Source organism: Hyaena hyaena, unplaced genomic scaffold, assembly GCF_003009895.1.
Source record: "Hyaena hyaena isolate Hyena2069 unplaced genomic scaffold, ASM300989v1 scaffold_211, whole genome shotgun sequence".
Classification (NCBI taxonomy): domain Eukaryota; kingdom Metazoa; phylum Chordata; class Mammalia; order Carnivora; family Hyaenidae; genus Hyaena; species Hyaena hyaena.
In genome coordinates this window covers 1,202,083-1,214,858 of record NW_024080847.1, presented here as the reverse complement: position 1 = coordinate 1,214,858, position 12,776 = coordinate 1,202,083, and the positions used below count along the sequence as shown (strand labels likewise).

Here is a 12,776-nt window from a genome sequence, read left to right as displayed (position 1 = left end):
CATCAAAGGAGGCTGACGAGAAGGCGGCTTCCTTCTTCGCCCCGTTGCCCCGTTTTTCGTTTTTTTGTTTTTTGTTTTTTTCTTTCCCACCTCTTTCCCGTTGTATCCCTTGGTCTGTCTGCCTTGCAGACTGTAGGCAGGATTAGACTGCGGGATGGGAGGGTGGTAGCAGCCCAGAGCCAGGGCCAACTGTCTCTGCTCTGACCCCTCCTGCCCTCTGGAAGACACCTCAACACAGAGCACGCCCTGGACGACCGGAGCACAGCCCAGTGCCGGGTGCAGATGCAGGTGGTACAGCAGCTGGAGATCCAGGTGTGCACTGCGGGGACGTGGGGACTTTCCAGGAGGGGGTTAGAGAGGGTCTCAGGGAAGGGTCATCTTATCCCTTCTCATGTGTGCCAATGTCGCGAGGTCATCGCAGTCAGATTCTGAGCAAACCCGGGGGGGGCGCCCAGAAGAGCGCCATCCTTCTAAAAACAATAACAATATTAACAGCTAACATTGAGCACGCCCTTTGTGCTGATTTAAATACTTTCCCCGTGTAACTCAAGGGATCTTCACCACCTTACACGGCAGGTACTGTTACCAGCCCCACTCTACAGATACGGAAGATTGAGGCCCAGAGAGGTGAAGAAACTTGCTTCTGGTCACTCACCCAGTGGGTGGCCAAGCAGGGACTAGAACCTAGGCAGGCAGCCCGTCTCCTGAGTCCTCACCCTGAGGCACACTCAGGACAGTCCATCAAGCAGCCAGTCAACGTTCACCCGTTTCCCTCTGGCGCCTCGCGGAGCGCCCTGCCATGAGAGGGCAATTGTGAAAGATCTATTGAATTTATGAATGGGGGTGAATGAATCATTCATCCATTCCCACGTCTCCATTCATCACGGGAGGACCCTCTCACACGCAAGTGCCACTGAACTTGGGTGTTGTTCAACCACAGCCTCTGCCTTCGATGGGGGGAAAAGGCCTATGCCGTGAGGAGGGAGGCCCCTGACCTGTAGCGGCTTCCTGAGCTTGAGCCTGGGGCACACAGTGTAGAGAAGTGGGGAGAGCTGTACAGAGCCAGCAGCCCCGGGCCCTGGCCTTGAGGGTGTGCGGGGGGTGGGGGGCGTGTAAAGCAGAGCTGAGTCCTTCCAGGAGCAGGGGACAGTGGGAGCCAGACGCAGAGGTGTGGAGGAGAGGGGTGGTGGGAATAGGGGTTCTCTTGGGTGTCTGGTGGAGGAGGAAGAGGACCGGATGCCCCTGGGGCTCAGCCCCTGCCCACCTCCCGCCTCTCCACAGCTCGCCAAGGAGAGTGAGAGGCTGCAGGCCATGATGGCCCATCTGCACATGCGGCCCTCCGAGCCCAAGCCCTTCAGTCAGCCAGTGAGTGACTCTCCCCTCCCTGCAGCCCTCCCGGGACCCCCCGGGACCTCCCCCACCCTTGGCGCTGGTCTCAGCAGCGTCCCCATTGCTCACAGCTGAACCCGGTCTCCGGCTCCTCCTCATTCTCCAAGGTGACCGTCTCTGCAGCAGACTCGTTCCCAGATGGTCTCGTGCACCCCCCAACCTCGGCTGCTGCCCCTGTCACCCCCCTACGGCCCCCCGGCCTCAGCTCTGCCTCCCTGCACAGCGGGGGCCCTGCCCGGCGGAGGAGCAGTGACAAGTTCTGTTCCCCCATCTCCTCAGGTAAGGACTGCCAGGAGGGTCATTCCCGTCCCCCCCCTCCCGCCCCTGGCGAGCCAGACCCCCCATCTGGCTACCTCACCCTCTGCCTGTCTCCCCCAGAGCTGGCCCAGAATCACGAGTTCTACAAGAACGCCGACGTCAGGCCCCCCTTCACCTACGCCTCCCTCATCCGCCAGGTGAGTATGGACGGTAGAGGGGGTGGCAGGGCACACGGGCCCCCACCTCGGCGCCCCAGCCGCCAGGAGTGTCCCGAGGCCAGAGGAGAGACTTCCCCTTCAGCACCTGTCCTGTCCCGGCTTGTGGGTTTTCCTTCCCAGCAGTACGGCCTCTGGCACAGCCTTGGCCTCAGCGTGCTGCTGGTGCAGACCTGTCTCTGGGGGCACACGCACTATTTTTTGCTGCTCACACCCACTGTCATTCATTCTCTCACTCCCGTGTGAATACACTCCTGAGAGATTATTTTCTCACAGACTTGCCCTCTGTCTGCCTGCCTCTCTCTCTCTGTCTCTTTCTCTTTGCCCCCCTCCCCCTCTCTCCCTCTCCACCACCCTCCCTCTCCCCCCCAATGCTCTTACACACACACACACACACACATACACACACACACACACACCCCGTTCCCTCCCTCATGTCCTTAATGCTTAATGTACATTTACACATACGTCCGCCTGCTCTGATCTGCACACACCAGCACGCACATCCTCACACTTATTCCCGTACATGCACACACAGCCCATCTCATGCAAAGGGTGCCCTTTGCCAAAATTAGGGTAAATTCCAAACGCCATCTCCCCACCCCCACCCCAGGACATCTCTCTCCCGAGAATACCGCCTCATTCCGACTCCAGCGCAGGGCACTTAAAACCAGTTTCCCTGCAGAAGGGAGTCATGTGCTGCTTGTACAGTGCATGTAGCCCTTGAGGCTCGTGTTTCCTTTGGCCCCTGGCTGGGCTGTCCCCAGCCTGCTCCCTTCAGGGGACTGACAAGCACCACCAGTCCTCTTGTCCCACAGGCTTCTGTCGCAGGTGTCCTCTCTCCTCAGCGTGAGAGTCAGAGCCAGGCAGGAGGGGAGAACACAGGCCTGTGACCCTCCAAGGCCCAGACTGAGGGTCCCTTTGCTTCTCGCTTGCCTGTAGGCCATTCTGGAAACCCCTGACAGGCAGCTGACCCTGAATGAGATCTATAACTGGTTCACCAGGATGTTCGCCTATTTCCGGAGAAACACTGCCACCTGGAAGGTGAGGCCGCTCCTTCCTCCTTGCCAAGGGCCCCGGTCACCCTCGGGCATCTCCACGTCCCCTCGAGACCAAGTCTGCGTAATATTTAGTCCCATTGGAGAGGCAGTTCTACAGAAATGGCCCCAGCAGGGCCCAGGCCGCACCATGGGCCCCTCCACCCCCACCTCAGCATGGGCTATGGAATGCTCTCCAGCTACCTCTTAACAGCCCCTCCTTTCCAGCTTTGTGCTGCCTTCTTTCTGAGAAGAAATGCTCCTCTTCTCTGAAGTGCTCCCCAATAGGCCCCAAGGGCTCCAGCCCCGTGAAGTAGGGCCTCTGGGAGTCTGTAAAGCCCGAGCCTGTTAGGGAGGCCCAGGTTATACCCTCAAGACACCCCAAGGGTCTGGGTACCTTGGCGAAAGGTGCATGTTCTGAAGCCTGGGGCGGGGTGGGCTGTATGCAGGCCTGGACGCATGGATGGACCGAGCAAGACCCGTGGACACAAACCCAGGCGCTCACACCCTGTCCCCAGCTCTGCCATGGCCGCAGGGAGAGGATTGTCTCCATCCAATTAGTCATTTCAACACCTTCAGCCACAGAGTGTTCTCGGGGGACCAGAGGCAGGGAAGGGAGGGACTCTAGAAAAATGGGACACAGAGATGTGGACTGGGGCACTCAGCGATTTCTTTTTCCATAGCCAAGGTGGGATGGATGGATGGATGGATGGATGGATGAATGGGGTGTGTGTGTGTGTGTGTGTGTGTGTGTGTGTGTGTGTGTGAGAGAGAGAGAGAGAGAGAGTGAGTGAGTCTGATGGGTGAGAGTATGAGGGTCTATGCAGCAGAGTGGGAAGGTGATATCTAAATTGGGAAGGAGGAGGGGAGAAGGAGAAGGGATTGTTGGCACCCTGCGGGGAAGGTTAGACACTGGGGAAGGAAGGAGTCCCTACTTCAGAACCTTAATTGGATCCCTGGCTCTTGAGTCCCCCTGCTGGCCAGCTCAGAAAGTGCAACAAAACAGGCCACTTCCCCGCCACCCCTCCAGGTTTCAACAAGTGTCATTGAGGACCCCTCCCGACCAGTGCGGGATTGGGCGGGGGCTGCACAGGGCCCAGTCCTCTGCCCCGAAATGTGCTAACTGCTGCAGGAGACCCCGCTCCATGACCTTCCATATCGCTGTGCCCAATTCCCAAAGCCTGGGAAAGCGGCTGTGGGGCTGGGACGGCAGCTCTGATTGGCTGTGAGTGATGTCATTTCCTGCCAACCACAGTCCTGCCCTCTCCCTGAGCCAGCAGGGCCTTGTGGGGACCACCTAGTCCGGTGTCCAACCTCCAGGCCAGTTTGGATACCAGGTCTTTTAAATGAGAAGAGTCCTATACAAACAGAAAGGATCATTACAGTGTTCATCTAATGTTTATGTTAATAATGCAGATTAATCCTCTATCTTTAGGGGTGAGACTATACAGCCTCACAGAGAGCCTTCTCCTTGGGGGCACAGTATCACTCAGCCACCTGCCCTCCTTTCCTGTTCTCTTCGCTGTGCCAACCCACTGTCCTTTCTTGAGATCAGAAGGGTGGTTTGGGGGACTTGCTGAAAACCCTCGATGGCCATCTTGAAGCCCCTCCCCTCTAGCCCAGTGCCTTTGGCCTCCCATGCCACCTTCTGTCGTCGCCCAGCCAGGGTCGGCCCAGTGGTGTGTCTCTGGCCCCCAGGGCCTCACCTCCGCCCGCCTCAGCTAGTGTAGGTCCCAGTGTAACACCAGCTGGGGGAGTAGGTGACCTTCCTAGTTAGTGCCCTGCTGCTGTGACTGCCACTTAGGGCACTGCCTAAGGGAAGTCGCAGCCCTCCCTGTGCCACAGCGGAATCTGTCTCCGCTTGAGGTCCACTTTGACCTTCAGGATTTTTGCAGCCAGGCTTCACTCATGGTCCTCAGGAAACGTACCCTGTCCACACCCAGCCGTTTCTCTTCCACTTTCCACCCATTTGTCTGCCCCTTGAGGCCCCTCCTCAACTGTTTCTCCTCCTCTCTTCTGTCTTCACCCTTTCTGGCCCGCTCCCTCCGTCACTGTCCACTTCAGACCAGGGCAGAAGGAAGGGTCGGGGGCCAGCGAGGGCCGAGCCAGCTGCCGTTCATCCGGGGACAGAGCTGCCATCTGCCACGCTGATGGTCCTCAACAGCCTGCCCCCCGGTGTCTGTCCCCTCCCAGGGCCCGTGTTGTGGGCCCTCCTTTTGTTTACGCAGCCCCCTGCCAGACCCCTTAAATTGCCGTTAATGTTTCAGCGTAACGAATTAGTCTCTCATCACGAATCAGGCTTCGAAATGAGGGAAAAAAGCCCCGGCGAGGCCATCCTCGGAAATTGGGGTCATTCTCATTTGCAAAGCGGAGGATCGGAGCCCCGTAATGCGGGCAAATTTATTCCGAGGCAGGAGCCCCGGCGTGATTAGGCCCTTTGTAATTATCGCTCCAAGAGATTCCTCTCCAGCCGCCCGCCTCCCTCGTGGATTAGCAAGCGAGTCGGAAAAATACACAGGATTTAATTAGAGGCAAATTAAAATTGGTAATGAAATCGGGCCAGTTGCAAGTGGCAAGAGTTGGAAGGGAGAGAGGGAGAGGGGATCTCCAGGGGCACGGGCTGCCCGCCCTGCCGGCTTTCTTCCCCGTTTAGAAATGTAAAGAGGAGACAAGGATGGGGACAAGGCGGGGGAAGCTGAGGGAGGACAGGTAGCAGGGACAGAGACGGTGGGGGTGGGGAGGGGGCGAAACTGGGAGAGGAGAGCCACAGGGACCCGACAGAGGGCCGTGCGGGGAGTGGGTGCGCTAGGGCCCTCATCTAGGCCCCCTGGGGGGAACTGGGCCAAGCACCCCCGCCCTCACCCAAGTGTCCTACAATTCAGATGGCCTCAATTCCTGAAGTTACCCTGCCAGGAGGAGGTGGGAGCGACAAGGTGACTTTCCCTCTTTTCTCTCTCGTCTTCCTGCCTCCCAGCTACTAAACCCGTGCTCTCCTTTCTCCCCGTGTATTTCAACAAGTATGCATTAGGCCTGCTGTTTACCTCATGCTCTTAACAAGCGTCTGTTCTCCACGCCATGGCTCCCGCACTCCTAGAGGTTGAGGGAAGTCTCAGCAAGGGTTCCTGATTGATGTCCAGAACTTTTAAAGCCTAGTGGGAATTCTGCGTGCACCTGAGATGACAGGTCACTGACGTGCCAGGGCCCGAGTGTGATCTCGTGATCAGGAGCCCCAAGTAACAGCGACGTGTGTCTGATCAGTGCTGCCGGGAAGATGAATGATCACTACCTAGACAGCGTTTAGTTGGTAGACAGCATTTTCCAAAATGTGGCAGGGAGAAGGGAGCAGATCATAAAACAGGTTGTGGGCCGTGAAGACCCTGGCAGTCCCTGGGTCGAGGGCAGGAGAGAGGCTGGGACTCCTCCCTGGGGCAGCCTGCTTGTCCCTTGGCTCGGGGAGGTGGGACACGGTGGGACGGGGACTTGGCCATGTGTGCTTGCCGGAGCGGGGCAGGGGGCTCTGAGCACTCACCCTGTCCCCACACCCCCAGAACGCCGTGCGGCACAACCTCAGCCTGCACAAGTGCTTTGTGCGCGTGGAGAACGTCAAGGGCGCTGTGTGGACCGTGGACGAGCGCGAGTATCAGAAGCGGAGGCCGCCAAAGATGACGGGGTATGTGGGCCCAGCCCCGAGCAGAGGCATCTGCCTGGGGTGTGGACCGGGTCATCCCCAGTTTCTCTCCAGGACACGCATGTGAGCCGGGTCCTTCCCACGCTGGGGCTGGGGTGGAGGAACGCGGGGGAGCCTAGAATCTGGAAGTGACAAGCGATCAGAAAGAGGATGCGTATGCCTTATTCTGTCCCTATTTCTGACTGAGGGAAGAAGCTTAGGGGGACCTGGCAGCAGAGAGAGAGAGAGAGAGAGAGACCCGAAGTAGCTATGGCCAGAGCTGGGACATGGGGAGATGCCAGCCAGGTGGCCATCAGTGAAGGGGCAGCCAGCCTCAGAGCTGTGCTCCCCTATCTCATCACAGGATGAGCTGATCTCTAAGGACCCCAGGCCCCACCGCTGTGTGTTAGAGGGAGAGGAGACCCAGAGAGGGCTAGGGGTGGGGGGAAAGTCACACCACACTGCAGATTCATGGCAGAACTGGGTCTCTGAACTTCCACCTTTGGTGTTTGCTCTAGCCTGTAGCATTTTCAGTGGAAACTGAGGCATGTGGGGGCGGGTCGAAACCTCCCCTTGGCTTCCCTTCCAACACCCAGTGGCCTTCCCACCCCAAATGTCCCTCACACAGGCTACCTTTCGCCCATGCTTCTTGGGCCAGAGGCCTGTTGGGAGGGGGAGAGAAGCGAGGCAAGTAGGTGGATGTCTATTCGTGTGGATGCCTTTCCGCTTCAGAGATCCTTCTCCTGGGAAAAGAGCCTCTCCACCCCACGCAGCTGTGGGGGCTGGGCAGGGTTGGGGCCTAGAAAAGGGAAGGAAAGCCATCCCCTTCTGAGGGTACCACCCCCCCGGACATGGGGGGCGGGTATCTTTATGTCTCTTTACCAACTTGGCCAGAAGATCTGGATTCAGGTGTACTTCTGCTTCTCACTGGCTGGGTGCCCTTCGGCCAGTTCCTTAACCTCTCTTAGATGCTCTGTAAATGGGCGGTAGGGGGTCAGTCACTATGGAAGAGGGACAGCCTTGAGCCACTGTTTTTCCTGGCCCAACTCCTGAACCCCTTCCTGTGCAGACGAGCCTTTGGCATGGAGCACGTAGGGACAGGCTGAACCCATGGCTTATTAGATGTCCCACAATTCCCGATGGCAAGAGAGTGTGGATATTACAGAAGGGACTATCAGCTATAGCTTGGACCTGCCGAGCACCGGGAAATCTAGGCAGCAGAGAAAAACTGCCGTGGGCCACATGACGGGAAGACAGGCATTGGGAGGGACCCCTGTTCCCACTGGCCGGCTCTGAGACCCTGCACACGTTCCAGAGCCCCCAAGAGCCCCGACCCGGGAAGGGGGCTGTCTGCACACACCATGGCGGTGTCAGCGTGAGCACTAAGGGAGATAGAGCGCATGCGGGGCTCAGGGGCTCAGCAGGTAGTGCTGACCATGCTCTAGCCTCCTAGCAGCAGGGATGGAGTATTGCCTTGCACAGGCCAGGGCCTAGTCACGGTCAAGGCCTGAATGAATGAACGGAACACTGCCTTCTCTGTCTTCCAGGAGCCCCACCCTGGTGAAGAACATGATCTCGGGCCTCAGTTACGGAGCACTTAATGCCAGCTACCAGGTGAGTGCGCCCTGACGGGAGCCCTTTTCCCTCTCACCCCCTTGCTGACTGCCCACGCAGACACACCTTCATCCGCTCTCCCCTGCAGAGGGCCCATCTGTCTGAGGAGAGGGGGCCCCAAACGCCAGCCCTCTGCCCCACCCCCACTCAGGGCACCAAGAGCAGGGAGGGAGGGAGGCATGACCACTGGTGTACCTCATCTCTGTCCCTGGCTTGTCAGTCTGGGGGCCTTCTGCCTCCTGGGGAGGGATGGGTCAGGCGCACGTTCCCAGGAAAGTTGTGAGGCAGCAGGTTGGGGTCACCGTGTGGCCTTGGGAGGGGTGCCGCGTGGGAAAGCCCGAGAATGGGCTGAGGACTTGCTGAGATGGACCTGCCAGCAGCGGGCACCCTGGAGGCTCTCTTGGGGTGGGGAGGGGACATCACTGGATGGAGCCGGCTGACAAGGCCACCCCTGTGCCCTCCAGGCCGCCCTGGCCGAGAGCAGCTTCCCCCTCCTCAACAGCCCTGGCATGCTGAACCCCGGCTCCGCCAGCAGCCTCCTGCCCCTCAGCCATGACGATGTGGGTGCGTCCGTGGAGCCGCTGCCCAGCAATGGCAGCAGCAGCCCCCCTCGCCTCTCCCCTCCCCAGTACAGGTGAGCACACTGGCATGGATCCCCACACACACCCCCCCCCGCCGGCTCCAGGCCCCTCACCAGTGGGATCTCCACCTTCTCACCCCCCACCCACCTGTCTTCCCAGACAAGTGACTTCTCTTCCTTCCTTCTCATGGTGCCTCTCCGTTCCCTCTCCCTTCTTGTTCTCCTGTCTCCTCCTCTTTATTTCCCTCCGTCGTGCCTTCTTCCTCTTCTCCTTCCTCCTCTCTCCCTGTTCTCTGTCTTCTCCACAAGCAGAGGCAACTTCTGCCCAGCCCCCAGCCCTATTCCAGGGAGGTGGGCTCTGGGGGAGATCAGACCTAAGATGTCAGGCCCCAGTGGCTCACGGATGATGTGGTCCTAGGGAAGTGAGCTGTGGACACCCCGCTGCACCCCCAAATTCTGGGAACCCGCCCCCCTTCGCCCTGCCAGGTGCCCACACGGGGTCCCTTATGTCGCAGCCACCAGGTGCAGGTGAAAGAGGAGCCGGCTGAGGCAGAGGAAGACCGGCGGCCAGGCCCTCCCCTGGGCCCCCCCAACCCCAGCACCGCGGGGCCTCCAGAAGACAGGGACCTGGAGGAGGAGCTGCCGGGAGAGGAACTGTCCTAAGGGCCTCTAGGGGCCGGCCGGGCAGGGGTGAGACCCCTCCCTCTGGAACCCAGGCCCCACCTACCCCCACTCCTCAGCCCCGCCCAAACCTCAAGGCACTTCCAGGACTCAGATGGGGGTGGGGGGGACTGGGCTAGCTACTCCCAACTCGACCTGACAGACGCTTGGTGGGCAGGGACGGCCCTGCCCCCGAGGGGACACCGAACCCCTGGTCTGGGACCGGCAGAGGAATTGGAGGGCCCAGACCCTTCCTCAGACCCTGCCCTGCATCTGAATACCGCCTCCCCCCAACCACCAGCAGCAGCAGGGCCCTCCCCCCCACCAGCTCTCCCCTACAGGGCCCCTCAGCGCCATGGAGACCCGCAGGCGGGGCGAAGCCACCCCTCTCAAACCCAGGGCCCCTCGCACCTGGCTCTGGCAGTGTTTTCTGACCAGAGCCTCCCCCCCGCCCCCCTGCCCAACTTGCCTAATTTGTGCTCCTTTCCACCGTCTTTTCCGTACTGTGAAGAAACTCCCCCAAAGCCCCCAACTCCAACCCCAGCCCGTGCCCCCGCCTGGGCAGGCGAGCTGCCATTCCAGACTTTCCCCCTGAGGAAACCAGCCCCCTCAGCGGTGTCCACTAAGAGCCACGGCTGGGGTGGGACAAGTCGTGTGCCCTGTGGGGGTCTGGGGGAGCGAGGCCACCGGCTGCAGGGCGGACCCCGGGCTGAACTGGGCCTGGACCCCGTTCACTGGGTGCTCCCCCGCCGCGCTCGCACCAGGGAGCAGAGGAAGGGGCCCATCGCCGTTGGCCTCCTCACCCAGGTCTGTGCCCGGTGGACTAATGGAGGGGGAGCCACGCTGCCCTTGAGGCGGAAGCTGCCAGAGCCACCAGGAAGCATCCTGCCTCTGTCCCAGGAAAGGCCGGGCGGACACCAGGCTTGAGGGGCAGGTGGCCGCTGCGACCCAGCAGGTCACCCCCAGCCTGTGGGTCCCCCCGTTGCAGTCCTCCCTCACCCTCCCTCAGCCCCCCCTCCCCACCCCCAGTTAAACCGATGACCAAAGACCTTTCTTATGCCGGAAGCAAAAACCAAAACTTTTTGTTGGCTTTTTCCTTTGTCGCCTCCCCCCTCTCACCCTCCTTGCTCCCCCGCCCTGGCCCCAGGCTGGAAGCCCTCCCTCCACTTAAGTTATTGTTTTAAACCAAAGTTTACAGTGTCTGTTGGTGGCCCAGACCCTCTCTCCACCCTTCCTCCACCCCACCCTGAGGACCCTGGGACTCAGCAGAGGCCGGGGGCCCTGCTCACCCCCACTGTGCTCTTGGCCAGCCAGGAGGAAGGAATGCGGGCAGAGGGAAGGAGGCGGGGGTCCTCCTCTCCTCCCAGTCCCAACCCTGGGCTGCGCTTCCTGGGGGCTCTCCAGACCCCTCCCTAGGACCAAGCCCCCCATCACACTGGGAGTGCGGATTCCAGCAAAGGAGCTGGAAAAGAAGTGAGACTCCACAGACCCCCTATGGGGGACCCCATCTTAGGCCACGGACTGGGTGTGTTGGATGCTCGTGATACCCCAGGCCAGGCCCCTTTGCTGAGAAGACTCCTTGGACTATTTCCCAAGAACCCCCCCACATACGCCCCTTCACAAGCCACCCTTCCTGAGAGGCAGGGGGCCCTCCGCCCCCTCCCTTATGTACCCCCCACCTGTGTTCTGTTTGACCAGCACAGAAATATTAAACGTCCTCTATTCACCGGGCCCTGCGTGTGTCACCAGGGTGAGGGGGGAAAGATTGCTCTGGGGGGCTGGGGAAAGGAGCCCCGTGGACAGTGGGGGCTCCTTAGGGGTGCTTTCTGGGAGGGCACGCGAGCGGAACGGGAGGGAGGGATGTGTGTGTGGGGGGGGGTGCCTGTCCCCAGCTCCCGCCTGCTCCTTCCACTGTCATCCTGGTGTTCTCTGGTATTTTCTTTCAAACCAGGTCTCGTCATCATTCTGCTTTCTCCCAAAGTCACAATTCCTTCTTGCCCCCCTCCCCCCACCCCCCACCCCTTCCTTTAAGGGTAGGTTCAGCAGGGAGATTTCCCCCGGGGATGGAGAGGATTCCTGCTGCAGGACCACCACCCCTGGAGACGGGTGCCTGCAGGCCCAGGTGCCCTTCTGGTCCCATCACCCTGCTTCCGTGGGGCCACCTGGATAGGGGCGTGTATGTGCGTGTGGGGGTGGGGCTGTCAGTGGGCGCAGGCCTGCCGCTGTGTGCTCTGTCAGTATCGTAGTGCTGGTGGGCTCAGGATCAGGAAAGGGGGTTATTCTGACCCACTCATAAGGGCACCCTCGGTCTTTAGGGGAGGGAAGGAGGGAGGGAAGGAGGGAGGGAAGTCTAACCTGTTAAACCAAACGTGTCCTGACGCCTCCCTCAGCCTTCCGTCCCACAGCAGTTCCTGGGCCTCTGGCCTCCTCAGTCCCCAGTGCCCAGCACCCACCAGTGCCATCTACCAGTTCCCTTCTCCTAGCACCTTAAGCACCTTCCAAACACTTCCATCTTGAGGGTAGGGCCCCCAGACCTGTGTCCTGAGCCCCCAGAAAGAATGTGTGTACCTGGGGGGAAGCCCAGAGGTAGAGGAGAGGGTGTGGAGAAAGCAACCCACTTGGAATCTGTTGCCCTTCCCACCAAACTGCTAGAACTTTCCAAAAACCAAGCTGGGACGTGGGGAGCCAAGTGGGGAGGAAAGGAGACGGGATCTGGAAATAGGAGTCTTCACTGACTTCTCTGTCTCAGAACCATCTTGTCCTTTCCTGCTGCTTTCGACCATGGTCTGTTACCTTCTGTCTCTTTCTCCTCCTGTTTCTTCTCTCTGTTTCACTGCTGTCCACGCCACCTCCTCCCCCTGCCCTAATCCCCTGGCTGCTTGCATAGAGCCTGGGGTGAATTCCCGGCACCTCCTCCAGGCATCTCAAGATGGCCTGGCTAGCTCAGGCCGGGGGGGGGGGGGGGGGGGGGGGGGGGGGGGGGGGGGGGCTCAGCCTGGAGTCTGAATCGCCCCGAACCCTCCACCCACAGGCACGCCCACCAGCACTATGTCAAGAAGCAGCAGTGCGACGTGCTGTCACCCGGCCCTGCGGGCCCTCTGTGGAGGCTGCTGGCCCAGGAGAACTGGCTGGGTGTCATCTGGGTGGACAGTGGCATCCCCTGCAACGTAATAAAAGAATCCCCTACGATGTCACTGCAGCCACTTTCCCTCCGGGGCCCACCAACCCCCTACAAGGCCCCGGAGAATCTAGCGGTATCTGCTGCCAAGCTCCCAGTTCCCTTACTCCACCCTGGGGAGAAGGTCTCTGTTCTCCATGCTAGCCCCAGAGACATCCCTCCTGCACCAGAGACTAAA

At 60.1% G+C, this 12,776-nt stretch overlaps 1 protein-coding gene across 7 annotated transcripts in view; it reads left to right on the top strand.

The window, feature by feature from the left end:
• The window catches only part of FOXP4 (forkhead box P4), a 52,005-nt gene extending 40,859 nt beyond the window's left edge, over positions 1–11,146 (top strand). For 3 of the 7 annotated variants that reach the window (XM_039242686.1, XM_039242683.1, XM_039242680.1), the window contains 9 exons: positions 225–312; positions 1,282–1,365; positions 1,461–1,668; positions 1,768–1,844; positions 2,805–2,906; positions 6,448–6,569; positions 8,114–8,180; positions 8,645–8,814; positions 9,276–11,146. In XM_039242686.1, coding sequence (XP_039098617.1) covers positions 225–312; positions 1,282–1,365; positions 1,461–1,668; positions 1,768–1,844; positions 2,805–2,906; positions 6,448–6,569; positions 8,114–8,180; positions 8,645–8,814; positions 9,276–9,423 — 1,066 coding nt within the window. In that variant the 3' untranslated portion in view covers positions 9,424–11,146. The remainder of the gene's footprint in view (positions 1–224; positions 313–1,281; positions 1,366–1,460; positions 1,669–1,767; positions 1,845–2,804; positions 2,907–6,447; positions 6,570–8,113; positions 8,181–8,644; positions 8,815–9,275) is intronic. The other 4 variants (XM_039242685.1, XM_039242684.1, XM_039242682.1 and 1 more) reach the window with 3 other exon arrangements.
• Positions 11,147–12,776: the final 1,630 nt, after the last annotated feature.